General features: G+C 37.9%; 1 protein-coding gene across 1 annotated transcript in view; it reads left to right on the top strand.

The window, feature by feature from the left end:
• Positions 1 to 15705, top strand: part of HDAC9 (histone deacetylase 9) — a 910581-nt gene that overhangs the window by 643195 nt on the left and 251681 nt on the right. The window contains exon 13 of the mRNA XM_073009077.1: positions 196 to 373. Within this exon, the coding sequence (XP_072865178.1) occupies positions 196 to 373 (178 nt within the window). The remainder of the gene's footprint in view (positions 1 to 195; positions 374 to 15705) is intronic.

Below are 15705 nucleotides of genomic sequence, written 5' to 3'. Positions count from 1 at the left end.
GTGAAAACATCTGTTGAATGGATTTATTGACTGGATCTTGTTTTTTCTCTCCCTTTCTCTATTTTTTTTTCTTTTTCCTTCACACCGTTTATTATGTCTCTGACCTGATGAACTTAATTTGTTGACATGTCGCTCAGTGTCTCCCTCAAATCTTGTCTCACATTTCTTTCTACTGTGCTCTTTTCTTGGCAACAGCCCTTCCTGGAACCCCCGCACACACGTGCGCTCTCTGTGCGCCAAGCGCCGCTGGCTGCGGTTGGCATGGATGGATTAGAGAAACACCGTCTTGTCTCCAGGACTCACTCTTCCCCTGCTGCCTCTGTTTTACCTCACCCAGCAATGGACCGCCCCCTCCAGTCTGGCTCTGCAACTGGTAGGAATCCCTAAAGACTCCCTCTAATAGGCAGGCTAAATGCACCGTTCTTGTAGGATTAACCGATTTAAATGCTCTGAATAACAATAGCAGAACGCTCCATTTTAACCCAGTGCAACCCAAATTTTGTGAGGTTATATTGGCTATAAGACAAACAGCACATCTGATAAATCTTGGACTCAGTACTAATAGCCTCATAAATTGCTATCATCCAAGGGCCTGGAAAATACATCAACAGGTGCATGAGTTTTTTGGAAATGAAAATCTCTGCAACATTCTTTAGCAGCGTTCCTCAATCTCTTACCTTCTGCCCAGCCACTGGGAAATTTATGATGCTTGGCTTCCTCACTTGACTCCAAAGAGTGCCCTTTAACCAGTTTGTTTTTTTGTTTTATTTCATTGTTTTCTTCTGGTTCCCCATGCAAATGACTCATGGAATTCTATAGTACCAAAGCAAACTTTACTTGATCCTATGTATGTTACTTTCATTTCTATTTATTATGGAATCTCTGGGTGGGCTTTTTGATCAACCTCTTCCTTTGTCTACAGCTGTGTTTGATATTTCAGAACCTGACTACAGAGGAAAACAAGCCAGATAATTCCAAGGCCAAAAGAAGGTTAAGTGTGGAACACACACACACACACACACACACACACACACAAAGGGTGCTATTCCCTCCGCAAAGGAACAGTGCTGTAAATATATGCGTGGATAATTATTTCTTTGTGTCTACTCTACTCCATTCTAGTTCTGTGCTCTCAAACTGTGGCTGATCAAATGAAAGATATTGTGGCCCTAACAGACTCATAACTTGGATGCTGCAGAAGGAGAATTTATATGTACTTTCCCCAAAGGCTCTTTTGAGTTATCTGATTTATTTTTAAATCCATTTTCAGGATTCAGAGCTTGTTTTTGTGGCTTCTGTGACCTCATGCAAGCCTTTGTGCTTGGAAAAGTTAAATCTCTTTTCTAAAACCATATTCCCAAGCCTTGATACTATCTTTTATTTAAAAATCAATGAATGAAATGGCCAAGTTAATTAACTTTGGTAGGCATCTTTAATAAGTATGCATAGGAGCTACTTTTTATAATGCCTTATGCCATAAGAAAACATTCCGTACTAGGAGCTATGAGCTGGGTCTATTTCTTTCTCCATACTAGCCATTGCCTCTGACTCTCCTCCTTCCAGGAGCATAGCAAAACTATGCCCAGATATTCCGGAAAACCCAGGAACACTGCCCAGTGTTAGTGGCAGCCTTTGAATCAATCATGCCTGGTGCTATCCCTGTGGATTCACAGAGTTTTTGCTCAAAATCGGATACATGATACAGAGGAATAATTTTTTGCATGTAGAAAGAGCAATAGCCTTTAAGAATTACCTACTCTCTATTATTTCTCCTGAAAGTGTCTTTTATTCAACCCTAATATTTCAGAAAATACAGAGTAACAACCATTCTATCATGATAACTGTTTCCATTGACTGAAATAATTTCCTTAATATTATAATATTAAAAATTAAAAATAACATTAAAAATAAATTCTTTAAGTAAGCCTAACTACAAAGTTTCATGTTGATGTCCCCAAGTTTGCTGCTATATATTGCTGTATTCCTATGGATAAAGTTTCTTTCCTTGGTTAAGAGGGGTGGCCCTTTTCTGACATACTTCAGTGTCTTCCAGTTTTCATATGTTGCTTTGAATGAATGAAGCAAGATATCTAAATATTAGAGAGAACCTGGAGTTTAAGGAAACTGTGTTGCCAAATGGATAGGATTTGTAGACCTTAGAAGAATACAGATGGAAGGGTGGACTGTAAACCCAGTAACATAAACAGGACATAATCCTACTCTGATCATTCAAACAAAGACTAGGTGATTTCAGAGAGTTAGGTTTTTTCCCCCTCATAATGTCAGCATTTTAGTATTTATCAAAGCATGTATTCCAAAAACAAATAGGAAAGTGAACTTAAGATTCTTTTCATATATAATGGATTTGATGAGGCAATTCCTTGCCCACATGAGAGATTATATAAAATCATTTTAGAAAACACAGGATTTTGTACTTAATAGACATTCAATAAACATTTTAGTTGAATCAATGAATATTAATTTCATAATAAACACGAATTTACTAGTTCAAATTTGAATACACTGAAAGTAAAAGTTACATTGTAACTTGTTCTGCTAAAGGATAACTAAGTTATTTAAAAGTTACAATAACTAAGAGGAATATTTGTTAGCTTATTTTAACTTACAAGAATGTTGCATCTTTACACAGAAAATCTTACAAGAAAAAGGCACAATATTTTAAAATCATGCGACATATGCAATTTATAATAATAGCTTCTCCACTGGCATTGGGATTAAAATATATATATACTTGATATGTAACATTCATTTAGTACTATTCCAAATCCTAAGGAAATGAAATGCACCATCTTCACTCTGCTCTTCCACATATTGCTCTGGCTTTAATCCAAACTTAAATTTCCCCTGTAGCCTGAGTACTACTGTAATCCACATGATCTCAAAAATCACTTTAGTAATTCTAATGGTCTTGATTTCAGATGAGAACTATAAGGTTTTCATTCTAGTATGATTGAAAATATATATTTTAAGCACTAATCTCCTTTCTTTTGACTTTTTAATATCTACTTGTGGCAGACATGTTAAACAATCTAAAGGAATATTCACATATGTTCTTTAGGAATACAGTAGACCCTCTTATCTACATGGGAGCTATTCTAAGACTCCCAGGGAATGCCTACAACAGCCCATACTATTGAACTAGTTGAGGTCAATAGGAACCCATTTCTGTTCATGTCTTCCACCCATAAATTTATAGCCTTTTCTATCTTAACTAAGCACTTCTCACATGCTATGGTCATAACTTTTGCAGTGTGAGGTGAGGTGGGGCAGCAAAACAATCACAAATTTCTTTTTTCTTCTTCACAACTTCATGGATAGAAGATTCCTTCTAACTGTAGAGCTTAGAAACCTTAGCATATGATTTTTTTTTTTATTTCCTTAAGTTGAGAACTTAGACCTTTCATTTAAAAGAAGCCCTTTAAGGCTAATCTTTGGCACATCCAAACTGTCAACATCACTACTCTTGCACTTTGGAGCCATTAGGAAGTAAAAAATAATTAAATGTGAATACACTGAAAGTAAAAGTTACATTGTAACTGTTGTTCTGCTAAAGGATAACTAAGTTATTTAAAAGTTACAATAACTCAGAGGAATATTTGTTAGCTTATTTGAACTTACAAGAATGTTGCATCTTTACATTGAAAATCTTACAAGAAAAATGGGTTCCTATTGACACTGCCACAGTCAACCTGATCATCAAGACAGCTACTAAATGACTAGTGGGCAGGTGGTATAGAGAGCATGGAGCTGCTGGACAGAGGGATAATTCACATCCTGGGCAAGCTGGTCTTACACTGGGGCAGTGTAAGACTTCATCATGCTGCTCAGAATGATACACAATTTAAAACTTAGAGTTTGGTTATTATATAATTGTGCATTTCTGGAACTGTCCAGTTAATATTCTCAAACCATAGTTGAAACTGTAGAAAGAGAAACTGCAGATGGGGGAGGGGAGAGACTATTGTATTTGTTTTTTTTTTTTTTTTTTTTTTTTTTTTTTTAAAGAAAGTCATAAGATCTCACACTCTCAATAGCTGTTCCACTAAATAGCAAGGTAGTGGACAGAGATACATTTTAGAGCTAGGAGGCTGACTTAAATCTATCCTCTAAGAGCTATACTTTTTGGTGCTACTAAAAAGTTATTTAACGCAAAAGTCACATAATTTTCAATGCACATCATTTAAACCTTCACCATCCATGTGCATCCTCCGCAACCCACTGGATTAGCCACATAACTCCCTTTCTGACAAGAACAAAAAATGTTCCAAGGGAGAAATATTATCTGAGTTTAGTCAGTTTTGGAAAGATGCCGTCTTCAGTCTATTTCCTGAGAGTAGAAAGTAGGCATAAATTGCATAAAAGTATTTTTACAAGATAATTTTTTTTTTAGATGGAGTTTTGGTCTTGTTGCCCAGGCCGGAGTGCATTGGTGCAATCTCAGCTCACCACAACCTCTGCCTCCTGGGTTCAAGTGATTCTCCTGCCTCAGCCTCATTAGCAGCTGGGATTATAGGCATGTGCCACCATGCCTGGCTAATTTTGTATTTTTAGTAGAGATGGGGTTTCTCCATGTTGGTCAGGCTGGTCTTGAATGCCCAACCTCAGGTGATCCACCCACCTTGGCCTCCAAAGTGCTGGGAATACAGGTGTGAGCCACTGAGTAGGGCCTGAGATAATTGTTTTTTTGTTTTGTTTTGTTCTGTTTTTTCTCTTTCTTTCTTTCTTTCTTTCTTTATTATTATTATACTTTAAGTTCTAGGGTACATGTGCATAACATGCAGGTTTGTTACATATGTATACTTGTGCCATGTTGGTGTGCTGCACCCATCAACTCGTCAGCACCCATCAACTCGTCATTTACATCAGGTATAACTCCCAATACAATCCCTCCCCCCACCCCCCTCCCCATGATAGGCCCCGGTGTGTGATGTTCCCCTTCCCGAGTCCAAGTGATCTCATTGTTCAGTTGTTCAGTTCCCACCTATGAGTGAGAACATGCGGTGTTTGGTTTTCTGTTCTTGTGATAGTTTGCTAAGAATGATGGTTTCCAGTTGCATCCATGTCCCTACAAAGGACACAAACTCATCCTTTTTTATGGCTGCATAGTATTCCATGGTGTATATGTGCCACATTTTCTTAATCCAGTCTGTCACTGATGGACATTTGGGTTGATTCCAAGTCTTTGCTATTGTGAATAGTGCCGCAATAAACATACGTGTGCATGTGTCTTTATAGTGGCATGATTTATAATCCTTTGGGTATATACCCAGTAATGGGATGGCTGGGTCATATGGTACATCTAGTTCTAGATCCTTGAGGAATCGCCATACTGTTTTCCATAATGGTTGAACTAGTTTACAATCCCACCAACAGTGTAAAAGTGTTCCTATTTCTCCACATCCTCTCCAGCACCTGTTGTTTCCTGACTTTTTAATGATCGCCATTCAAACTGGTGTGAGATGGTATCTCATTGTGGTTTTGATTTGCATTTCTCTGATGTTTAGTGATGATGAGCATTTTTTCATGTGTCTGTTGGTTGTATGAATGTCTTCTTTTGAGAAATGTCTGTTCATATCCTTTGCCCACTTTTTGATGGGGTTGTTTGGTTTTTTCTTGTAAATTTGTTTGAGTTCTTTGTAGGTTCTGGATATTAGCCCTTTGTCAGATGACTAGATTGCAAAAATTTTCTCCCATTCTGTAGGTTGCCTGTTCACTCTGATGGGAATTTCTTTTGCTGTGCAGAAGCTCTTTAGTTTAATTAGATCCCATTTGTCAATTTTGGCTTTTGTTGCCGTTGCTTTTGGTGTTTTAGACATGAAGTCTTTGCCCATGCCTATGTCCTGAATGGTACTACCTAGGTTTTCCTCTAGGGTTTTTATGGTGTTAGGTCTAACATTTAAGTCTCTAATCCATCTTGAATTAAATTTAGTATAAGGAGTAAGGAAAGGATCCAGTTTCAGCTTTCTACTTATGGCTAGCCAATTTTCCCAGCACCATTTATTAAATAGGGAATCCTTTCCCCATTTCTTGTTTCTCTCAGGTTTGTCAAAGATCAGATGGCTGTAGATGTGTGGTATTATTTCTGAGGACTCTGTTCTGTTCCATTGGTCTATATCTCTGTTTTGGTACCAGTACCATGCTGTTTTGGTTACTGTAGGCTTGTAGTATAGTTTGAAGTCAGGTAGCATGATGCCTCCAGCTTTGTTCTTTTGACTTAGGATTGTCTTGGCAATGCGGGCTCTTTTTTGGTTCCATATGAACTTTAAAGCAGTTTTTTCCAATTCTGTGAAGAAACTCGTTGGTAGCTTGATGGGGATGGCATTGAATCTATAAATTACCTTGGGCAGTATGGCCATTTTCATTATATTGATTCTTCCTATCCATGAGCATGGTATGTTCTTCCATTTGTTTGTGTCCTCTTTTATTTCAGTGAGCAGTGGTTTGTAGTTCTCCTTGAAGAGGTCCTTTATATCCCTTGTAAGTTGGATTCCTAGGTATTTTATTCTCTTTGAAGCAATTGTGAATGGAAGTTCATTCATGATTTGGCTCTCTGTTTGTCTGTTACTGGTGTATAAGAATGCTTGTGATTTTTGCACATTAATTTTGTATCCTGAGACTTTGCTGAAGTTGCTTATCAGCTTATTGAGATTTTGGGCTGAGACAATGGGGTTTTCTAAATATACAATCATGTCATCTGCAAAGAGGGACAATTTGACTTCTTCTTTTCCTAACTGAATACCCTTTATTTCTTTCTCTTGCCTGATTGCCCTAGCCAGAACTTCCAACACTATGTTGAATAGGAGTGGTGAGAGAGGGCATCCCTGTCTTGTGCCAGTTTTCAAAGGGAATTTTTCCAGTTTTTGCCCATTCAGTATGATATTGGCTGTGGGTTTGTCATAAATAGCTCTTATTATTTTGAGGTACTTTCCATCAATACTGAATTTATTGAGCATTTTTAGCATGAAGGGCTGTTGAATTTTGTCAAAAGCCTTTTCTGCATCTATTGAGATAATCATGTGGTTCTTGTCTTTGGTTCGGTTTATATGCTGGATTATGTTTGTTGATTTGCGAATGTTGAACCAGCCTTGCATCCCAGGGATGAAGCCCACTTGATCATGGTGGATAAGCTTTTTGATGTGCTGCTGAATCCGGTTTGCCAGTATTTTATTGAGGATTTTTGCATCGATGTTCATCAGGGATATTGGTCTAAAATTCTCTTTTTTTGTTGTGTCTCTGCCAGGCTTTGGTATCAGGATGATGTTGGCCTCATAAAATGAGTTAGGGAGGATTCCCTCTTTTTCTATTGATTGGAATAGTTTCAGAAGGAATGGTACCAGCTCCTCCTTATACCTCTGGTAGAATTCAGCTGTGAATCCATCGGGTCCTGGACTTTTTTTGGTTGGTAGGCTATTAATTATTGCCTCAATTTCAGAGCCTGCTATTGGTCTATTCAGGGATTCAACTTCTTCCTGGTTTAGTCTTGGAAGAGTGTAAGTGTCCAGGAAATTATCCATTTCTTCTAGATTTTCTAGTTTATTTGCGTAGAGGTGTTTATAGTATTCTCTGATGGTAGTTTGTATTTCTGTGGGGTCAGTGGTGATATCCCCTTTATCATTTTTTATTCCATCAATTTGATTCTTCTCTCTTTTCTTCTTTATTAATCTTGCTAGCAGTCTGTCAATTTTGTTGATCTTTTCAAAAAACCAACTCCTGGATTCATTGATTTTTTGGAGGGTTTTTTGTGTCTCTATCTCCTTCAGTTCTGCTCTGATCTTAGTTATTTCTTGCCTTCTGCTAGCTTTTGAATGCGTTTGCTCTGCTTCTCTAGTTCTTTTAATTGTGATGTTAGAGTGTCAATTTTAGATCTTTCCTGCTTTCTCTTGTGGGCATTTAGTGCTATAAATTTCCCTCTACTCACTACTTTAAATGTGTCCCAGAGATTCTGATAAGTTGTGTCTTTGTTCTCATTGATTTCAAAGAACATCTTTATTTCTGCCTTCATTTCGTTATGGACCCAGTAGTCATTCAGGAGCAGGTTGTTCAGTTTCCATGTAGTTGTGCAGTTTTTATTAGAATTTAGTTTTCATTAGAATTAATTAGTACTTAATCCTGAGTTCTAATTTGATTGCACTGTGGTCTGAGAGACAGTTTGTTGTGATTTCTGTTCTTTTACATTTGCTGAGGAGTGCTTTATTCCCTATTATGTGGTCAATTTTAGAATAAGTGTTATGTGGTGCTGAGAAGAATGTATATTCTGTTGATTTGGTGTGGAGAGTTCTGTAGATGTCTGTTAGGTGCAGAGCTGAGTTCAAGTCCTGGATATCATTGTTAACCTTCTGTCTCCTTCATCTGTCTAATATTAACAGTGGGGTGTTAAAATCTCCCATTATTATTGTGTGGGAGTCTAAGTCTCTTTGTAGGTCTCTAAGGACTTGCTTTATGAATCTAGGTGCTCCTGTATTGGGTGCATATATATTTAGGATAGTTAGCTCTTCTTGTTGAACTGATCCCTTTACCATTATGTAATGGTCTTCTTTGTCTCTTTTGATCTTTGTTGGTTTAAAGTCTGTTTTACCAGAGAGTAGGATTGCAACCTCTGCTTTTTTTTGCTTTCCATTGCTTGGTAGATCTTCCTCCATCCCTTTATTTTGAGCCTATGTGATCTCTGCACGTGAGATGGGTCTGCTGAACACAGCACACTGATGGGTCTTGACTTGTTATCTAATTTGTCAGTCTGCATCTTTTAATTGGGACATTTAGCCAATTTAAATTTAAGGTTAATATTGTTATGTGTGAATTTGATCCTGTCCTTATGATGTTAGCTGGTTATTTTGCCCATTAATTGATGTAGTTTCTTCATAGCATTAATGGTCTTTACAATTTGGCATGTTTTTGCAGTGGCTGGTACCAGTTGTTTCTTTCCATGTTTAGTGCTTCTTTTAGGAGCTCTTGTAAGGCAGGTCTGGTGTTGACAAAATCTCTCAGCATTTGCTTGTCTGTAATGGATTTTACTTCTCCTTCACTTATTAAGCTTAGTTTGACTGGATATGAAATTCTAGATTGAAATTTCTTTTCTTTGACCACATTGAATATTAGCCCCCACTCTCTTCTGGTTTGTAGGGTTTCTGCCAAGAGATCCACTGTTAGTCTGATGGACTTCCCTTTTTGGATAACTCGAACTTTTTCTCTGGCTGCCCTTAACATTTTTTCCTTCATTTCAACCTTGGTGAATCTGAAAATTATGTGTCTTGGGGTTGCTCTTCTTGAGGAATATTTGTGGTGTTCTTTGTAGTTCCTGAATTTGAATGTTGGCCTGCCTTTTGAAGTTGGGGAAGTTCTCCTGGATAATATCCTGAAGAGTGTTTCCCAAGTTGGTTCTCTTCTCCCCATCACTTTCAGGTGCACCAATGAAGCATATATTTGTTCTTTTCACATAGTCCCATATCTTGGAGGCTTTGTTCATTTCTTTTTACTCTTTTTTCTCTAACCTTATTTCTCACTTTATTTCATTAATTTGATCTTCAATCACTGATACCCTTTCTTCCACTTGATTAAATCGGCTATTGAAGTTTGTGCATGTGTATGAAATTCTCATGCCATGGTCTTCAGCTCCATCGGGTAATTTAAGCCCTTCTCTACACTGTTTATTCTAGTTAGCCATTCATCTAATCTTTTTTCAAGGTTTTTAGCTTCCTTGAGATGGGTTCGAACATGCTCCTTTAGCTCGGAGATGTTCGTTATTACCAACCTTCTGAAGCCTACTTCTGTCAACTCGGCAAATCATTCTCCATCTATCCTTGTTCCATTGCTGGTGAGGGGCTGCAATCCTTTGGAGAAGAAGAGGCACTCTGGTTTTTAGAATTTGCAGCTTTTCTGCTCTGGTTTCTCCCCATCTTTATGGTTTTATCTACCTTTGGTCTTTGATGTTGGTGACCTACAGATGGGGTTTTGTTGTAGATGTCCTTTTTGTTGATGTTGATGCTATTCCTTTCTGTGTGTTTTCCTTCTAACTGTCAGGTTCCTCAGCTGCTGGTCTGCTGGAATTTGTTGGAGGTCCACTCCAGATGCTATTTGCCTGGGTATCACCAGTGGAGGCTGCAGAACAGCAAATATTGCAGCCTGATCCTTCCTCTGGAAGCTTCATCCCAGAGGGGCACCCACCTCTATGAGGTGTTTTTTGGCCCCTACTGGGAGGTTTCTCCCAGTTTGGCTACATGGGTGTCAGTGACCCACTTGAAGGGGTAGTCTGTCCATTCTCAGAGCTCAAATGCTGTGCTGGAAGAACCACTGCTCTCTTCAGATCTGTCAAACAGGGACGTTTAAGTCTGCAGAAGTTGTCTGCTGCCTTTTGTTCAGCTATACCCTGCCTACAGAGGTGGAGTCTATAGAGGCAGTAGGCCTTGCAGAGCTGCAATGGGCTCCTCCCAGTTTGAGCTTCCTGGCTGCTTTGTTTTACCTACTCAAGCCTCAGCAATGGCGGACGCCCCTTCCCCAGCCATGCTGCTGCCTCGCAGTTGCATCTCAGACTGTGCTAGCAGTGAGCAAGTCTCTGTGAGCATGGGACCCACCGAGCCAGGAACAGAAGAGAATTTCCTTGTCTGCCAGTTGCTAAGACCTTGGGAAAAGCACAGCGTTTGGGCAGAAGTGTTCTGTTCTTTTTCCAGGTACAGTCTGTCATGGCTTCCCTTGGCTAGGAAAGGGAAATCCCCCAACTCCTTGTGCTTTCCGGGTGAGGTGTTGCCCTGCCCTGTTTCAGCTCACCCTTCATGGGCTGCACCCACTGTCTAACCAGTCCCACTGAGATGAACCAGGTACCTCAGTTGGAAATGCAGAAATCACCCATCTTCTATGTTGACCATGCTGGGACTTGCAGACCAGAGCTGTTCCTATTTGACCATCTTGGAATGAACCCAATCAGTGATCTTTTTATAGTACTTTTGTAATTGTTTTGGGGAACCATGAACCACACCCAATCAAGACAGTGAACTTAGTAGATAAATGTTGTGTGTGTTCTGACTGCTCCACTAAGTGGGCATGGCCCCATCTTCCTTTCTCTTTTTGGCCCTCTCTATTCCAGTGACACTACAATATTGAAATTAGGCAAATTTATAACCCTAAAGTGCCTCTGTGTTCAAGTGAAAGGAAGAGTCACATGTCTCCCAATTTCTATCAAAAGCTAGAAATGAGTGAGCTTAGTGAGGAAGTCGCTTCAAAAGCTGAGATAGGCAAAAGTTAGGTCTCTCGTGCTGGTTACCCAAGCTGTGAATATAAAAGAATGGCTCTTGAAGGAAATTGAAAGTGCTACTGTAATGAACAGAAAAATGATAAGAAAGCAAACAGCCCCATTGCTTATATGGAGAGAGTTTTAGTGGTCTGGGTAGATCAAACCAGTCACAGTATTTCCTTCAGCCAAACCCTCATCCAGAGCAAGTCCCTAACTCTTCATTTCTATGAGGGCTGAGAGAGGTGAGGAAGTTGCTGAAGAAAAGTTGAAAGCCAGCAGAGGTTGGCTCTTGAGGTTTAAGAAAATAAGCCATCTCCATAGCATAAAAGTGCAAGGTAAAGCAGCAAGTGTTGATGTAGAAGCTACAACAGGTTTTCCAGAAAGTCTAGCTAAGATCACTGATGATGATGGCTACACCAAACAACATAATTTTATTGTAGATGAAACAGCCTTTCATTAGAAGAAGAGATAGGGAGAAAACTTTAAGAGACAGAGGGAAATAGTCAATGACTGACTTCAAAAGATAAGGTGATTCTCTTGTTAGAGACTAATGCAGCTAGTGGCTTTAAGTTGAAGCCAATGCTCATTTCCCTTTCTCAAAATACTATGCCCTTCAGAATTATGCTAAATCTACTCTACCTGTGCTCTATAAATGGAACCACAAAGCCTGGGTGACAGCATATCTGTTTAGAGTATGGTTTATTGAGCATTTTAAGCTCAATTTTTAGACTTACTACTCAGGGGGATAAAATGTTCCCTTTCAAAATATTACTGCCTAATTGACTGTATACCTGGTCACCCAAGAAGTCTGATGGATATGTGCAAGGAGATTAAGTTTTCATACCTGCTAACACAGCATCCATTCTGCAGCCCATAGATCAAGGGGTCTTTTAAATTTTTACATCTTATTATTTAAGAAATACATTCTATAAGGCTATACCTGCCATAGACAGTGATTCCCCTGATAGATCGAACAAAGTACATTGAAACCTTCTGGAAAGGATTCACCATTCTAGATGCCATTAAGAACATTCATGATTCATGGGAGGAATATCAACATTGGCAAGTGATTGAAAGAAGTTGATTCCAGTTCTCATGGATGACTTCGAGGGATTCAATACTTCAATGGAGGAACTAACTGCAGAAGTAGCAAGGGAACTAGAATTAGAAGTGGAACCTCAATATACGACTGAATTGCTCCAATCTTGTTATAAAACTTGAATTAATAAGGAGTTATTTCTTAGGGGTTGAGCGAGAAAAATGTTTTCTTGGGATGGAGTCTACTCCTGGTGAAGATGCAGTGGGCATTGCTGAAACGACAACAAAGGATTTAGAATATTACATAAACTTAGTTGATAAAGCAGCAGCAAAGTTGAACAGGATTGACTGCAGTTTTGAAAGAAGGCCTTCTATAGGTTAAATGTCATAATACCAAGCAACATTTCATGCCGGGAGAAATGTTTTGTGAAAGGAAGAGTTTATGGATGTTGCAAACTTCATTGTTGTCTTATTTTAAGAAATTGACACAGCCACTCCAGCCTTCAACAACTACTACCCTGATCAGTTAGCAGCCATCAATATCAAGGCAAGACCCTCCACAAGCAAAAAGATTATGACTCACTGAAAGCTCAGATGATTATTAGCACTTTAGCAGTAAATTAATTTTTAATTAAGGTATACACATTGGTTTCTTTGACACAATGATTCCACCCTTCATAGGTTATGGTATAATGTAAACATAACTTTTACATGCATAAGCAAACCAAAAAACTCACGTGACTTGCTTTATTGTGATATTTGCTTTATTTGGATGATTTGGAATCAAACCAGCACTATGTGCCAGGTATTCCTGTATTTGGTTAGTCAGATTTCCTCCTCAGAAGCAATTACAACTTTTTGTTTGGTTATTTTTTTTCTGACCACTCTATTTTCATCTTATTATGTACATCTAGTAGTCCTTTCCTTTATATTCTGGAGACTTCTCAAGTTTGTATTCAGTAGCACTGATCTGACTTTCTGAAATGTAAATTCCTTTCTTTATTGCCTCCAGTATAGATTTTAATTTTGCTACTCTTTAATTTCCTTGAAATCCCTGTTTATCATATCCAGTTTTATTTTTATTGATTCTGTTGTCTTTTTAATTTAGTTTTATCTCTGCCTTTATTTAGTTTTGGTTTCTGATGTTATAGGGCCAGTGCCTTTTGACATTTGAAGAGAACAAAACATTTTCTAAAATCTTATTTTGCTTCCTATAGTAAATCATGTTCACTGAACTAAGCAGTATGAATGATATTTCCTTCATAATATCTGTAGTATATTCTCAAAGGCCCTGTTTTTTTTTCTCACTCATTCTTGAATGTAGAAAAATATTTCCAGATATTTTGCCAGCACATGTGTAGTGAATTGTGTTTGGCTTCACTTTTTGCCAACTTACATGCTGGTTGAATCTCCTTCCTGGCTTTACAGTTAAATGGCAACACTTAATCTAATTCCTAGGCCTTAACAGACATTCATATAGTGTTAGTTGGAAGGCTTATGTTGAGAATTTCTTCTACCCACTTCCTTTCTAGCTGTCTGATACTCTGTTAAGATGACTTACATGAAAACAAACAAACAAACAAACACAAAGCTGTAAGGTTTAGGACATGCTTCTTATCTAGTGAGAGGTACAATTTATTAATTTTTTTAAACAGAACTTTTAGACATTATATCATTTGCTTGCTGGAAACATCAAGTTTCACAAATAATTTAAAAATTACACTGTTTGGTACTTTGAGTTATGTGTTCTGAGTTATATGTTCTTGTTAAAAAATGTTACAGACAGTAATTGTGCCACTGCACTCCAGCCTGGGTGACAGAGTGAGACTCCCATCTCAAAAAAAAAAAAAAAAAAAATTACAAATAGTAAAATATAAACTGCACTCCAACCTAGGTGACAGAGTGAGACTCTGTCCCCAAAAAACATAAAATTAAAAAATTAAAATTAAAATATTAAAAAAGAAATTTTAAAAATAAGACAACATAAGTCTTATGGATAGATTCGCGTTATGGATAGAAATAGTAACAGCTGCTATGTGTGTGATTTGAAGGTCATTAGAAATCAACCTTGTTTCAGAAGTATCTTTTATCTTTTTTAGTAATTCTACCATTTGCAGATCATTCCATCTTTTTTAAAAAAAGTTTTGTTTTTAGGAGATCTTCTTTGATTCTCTAGCCTCACAAGTTTTTTCTTTAGCAGAGTTTTCAAAAGTGTCATCTTTTTCTCACTTCTACTACTAGATTTTTTTTTTTTTTTTTTTTTTTTTTTTTGAGATGGAGTTTTACTCTTGTTACCCAGGCTGCAGTGCAATGGCGCAATCTCAGCTCACTGCAACCTCTACCTCCCAGGCTCAAGCGATTCTCCTGCCTCAGCCGCCTAAGTAGCTGGGATTACAGGCATACGCCACCACGCCCGGCTAATTTTTTGTATTTTTAGTACAGACGGTGTTTCTCCTTGTTGGTCAGGCTGGTCTCGAACTCCTGACCTCTGGTGATCCGCCCGCCTTGGCCTCCCAAAGTACTGGCATTACAGGCGTGAGCCACCGCACCTGGCCTTTACTACTAGATTTTAAGTTAAATGTAGTAAAATGAAGCTGCTAGGATCTGGAACACAGTGAACATTCAATAACTGTCTACTGATTCTGCATCTTCCAGAAGGATGCCATGTCATATATATATATATATGTACTGTGCTAGTCCTTTGTCCTGTCCCTTGCCCTAGAAGGGGTTTAATAAGTGCTGTTTAGCAAACACCGTGGGAAGGTGTGAAACCTCAGGTAGTTCCCAGAAATGCAATATGAAGTTGAATGTTAGGAACTAGAAATCAGGATCAATAATTTTAGTCTAAATATTCTAAACGTCAGCTATTTTTATAGACAAGATAAATTGTCTATAAAGACTCTATAGACTCAGGCTAACAGGTCTTACTAGACTGAGTGTAAATTTGAAGACATAAATAGAGTATATGGCTAAAAAATGACAACTACATGCAACAAAGAAGGAAAGATACTATACTCAATGCTACAAATACATGATCTTATTTAATAAGACTGAGACAGAGAAAGCACAATTCCAAGTTTATCTAAAAAAATTTTCAAAAATTTTAGGGATTTCTTGTAAAAAATATGTGTATATATACATATTTTCAACATATATATGTGGAAAACAAACAACTATTGTTTAAAATGCAGGTAAATATTTTAAGACTCTTTTGTTTATTTTTCAAATCCTAATTTTAACTCTTGTCCCACTGATCAGGAGAAAAATTAATTAATCTATTGGCTTATGTTATATTGTAAATGGTAATCAGTGAGCCAGAAAGGGTCAAACAGAAGTAGAATTCCATATGAATTGCAAAGAGAAGAGCAGGCTTATTTCTCACCCTGTAAGTCCATGTTTCTGAGAAGCCAAAGAGAGAGAAT

Source organism: Chlorocebus sabaeus, chromosome 21 (genome assembly GCF_047675955.1).
Source record: "Chlorocebus sabaeus isolate Y175 chromosome 21, mChlSab1.0.hap1, whole genome shotgun sequence".
NCBI classification, from domain to species: domain Eukaryota; kingdom Metazoa; phylum Chordata; class Mammalia; order Primates; family Cercopithecidae; genus Chlorocebus; species Chlorocebus sabaeus.
Note: the sequence above shows the minus strand (reverse complement) of the source record. Positions and strands in the feature narration are given on the sequence as shown.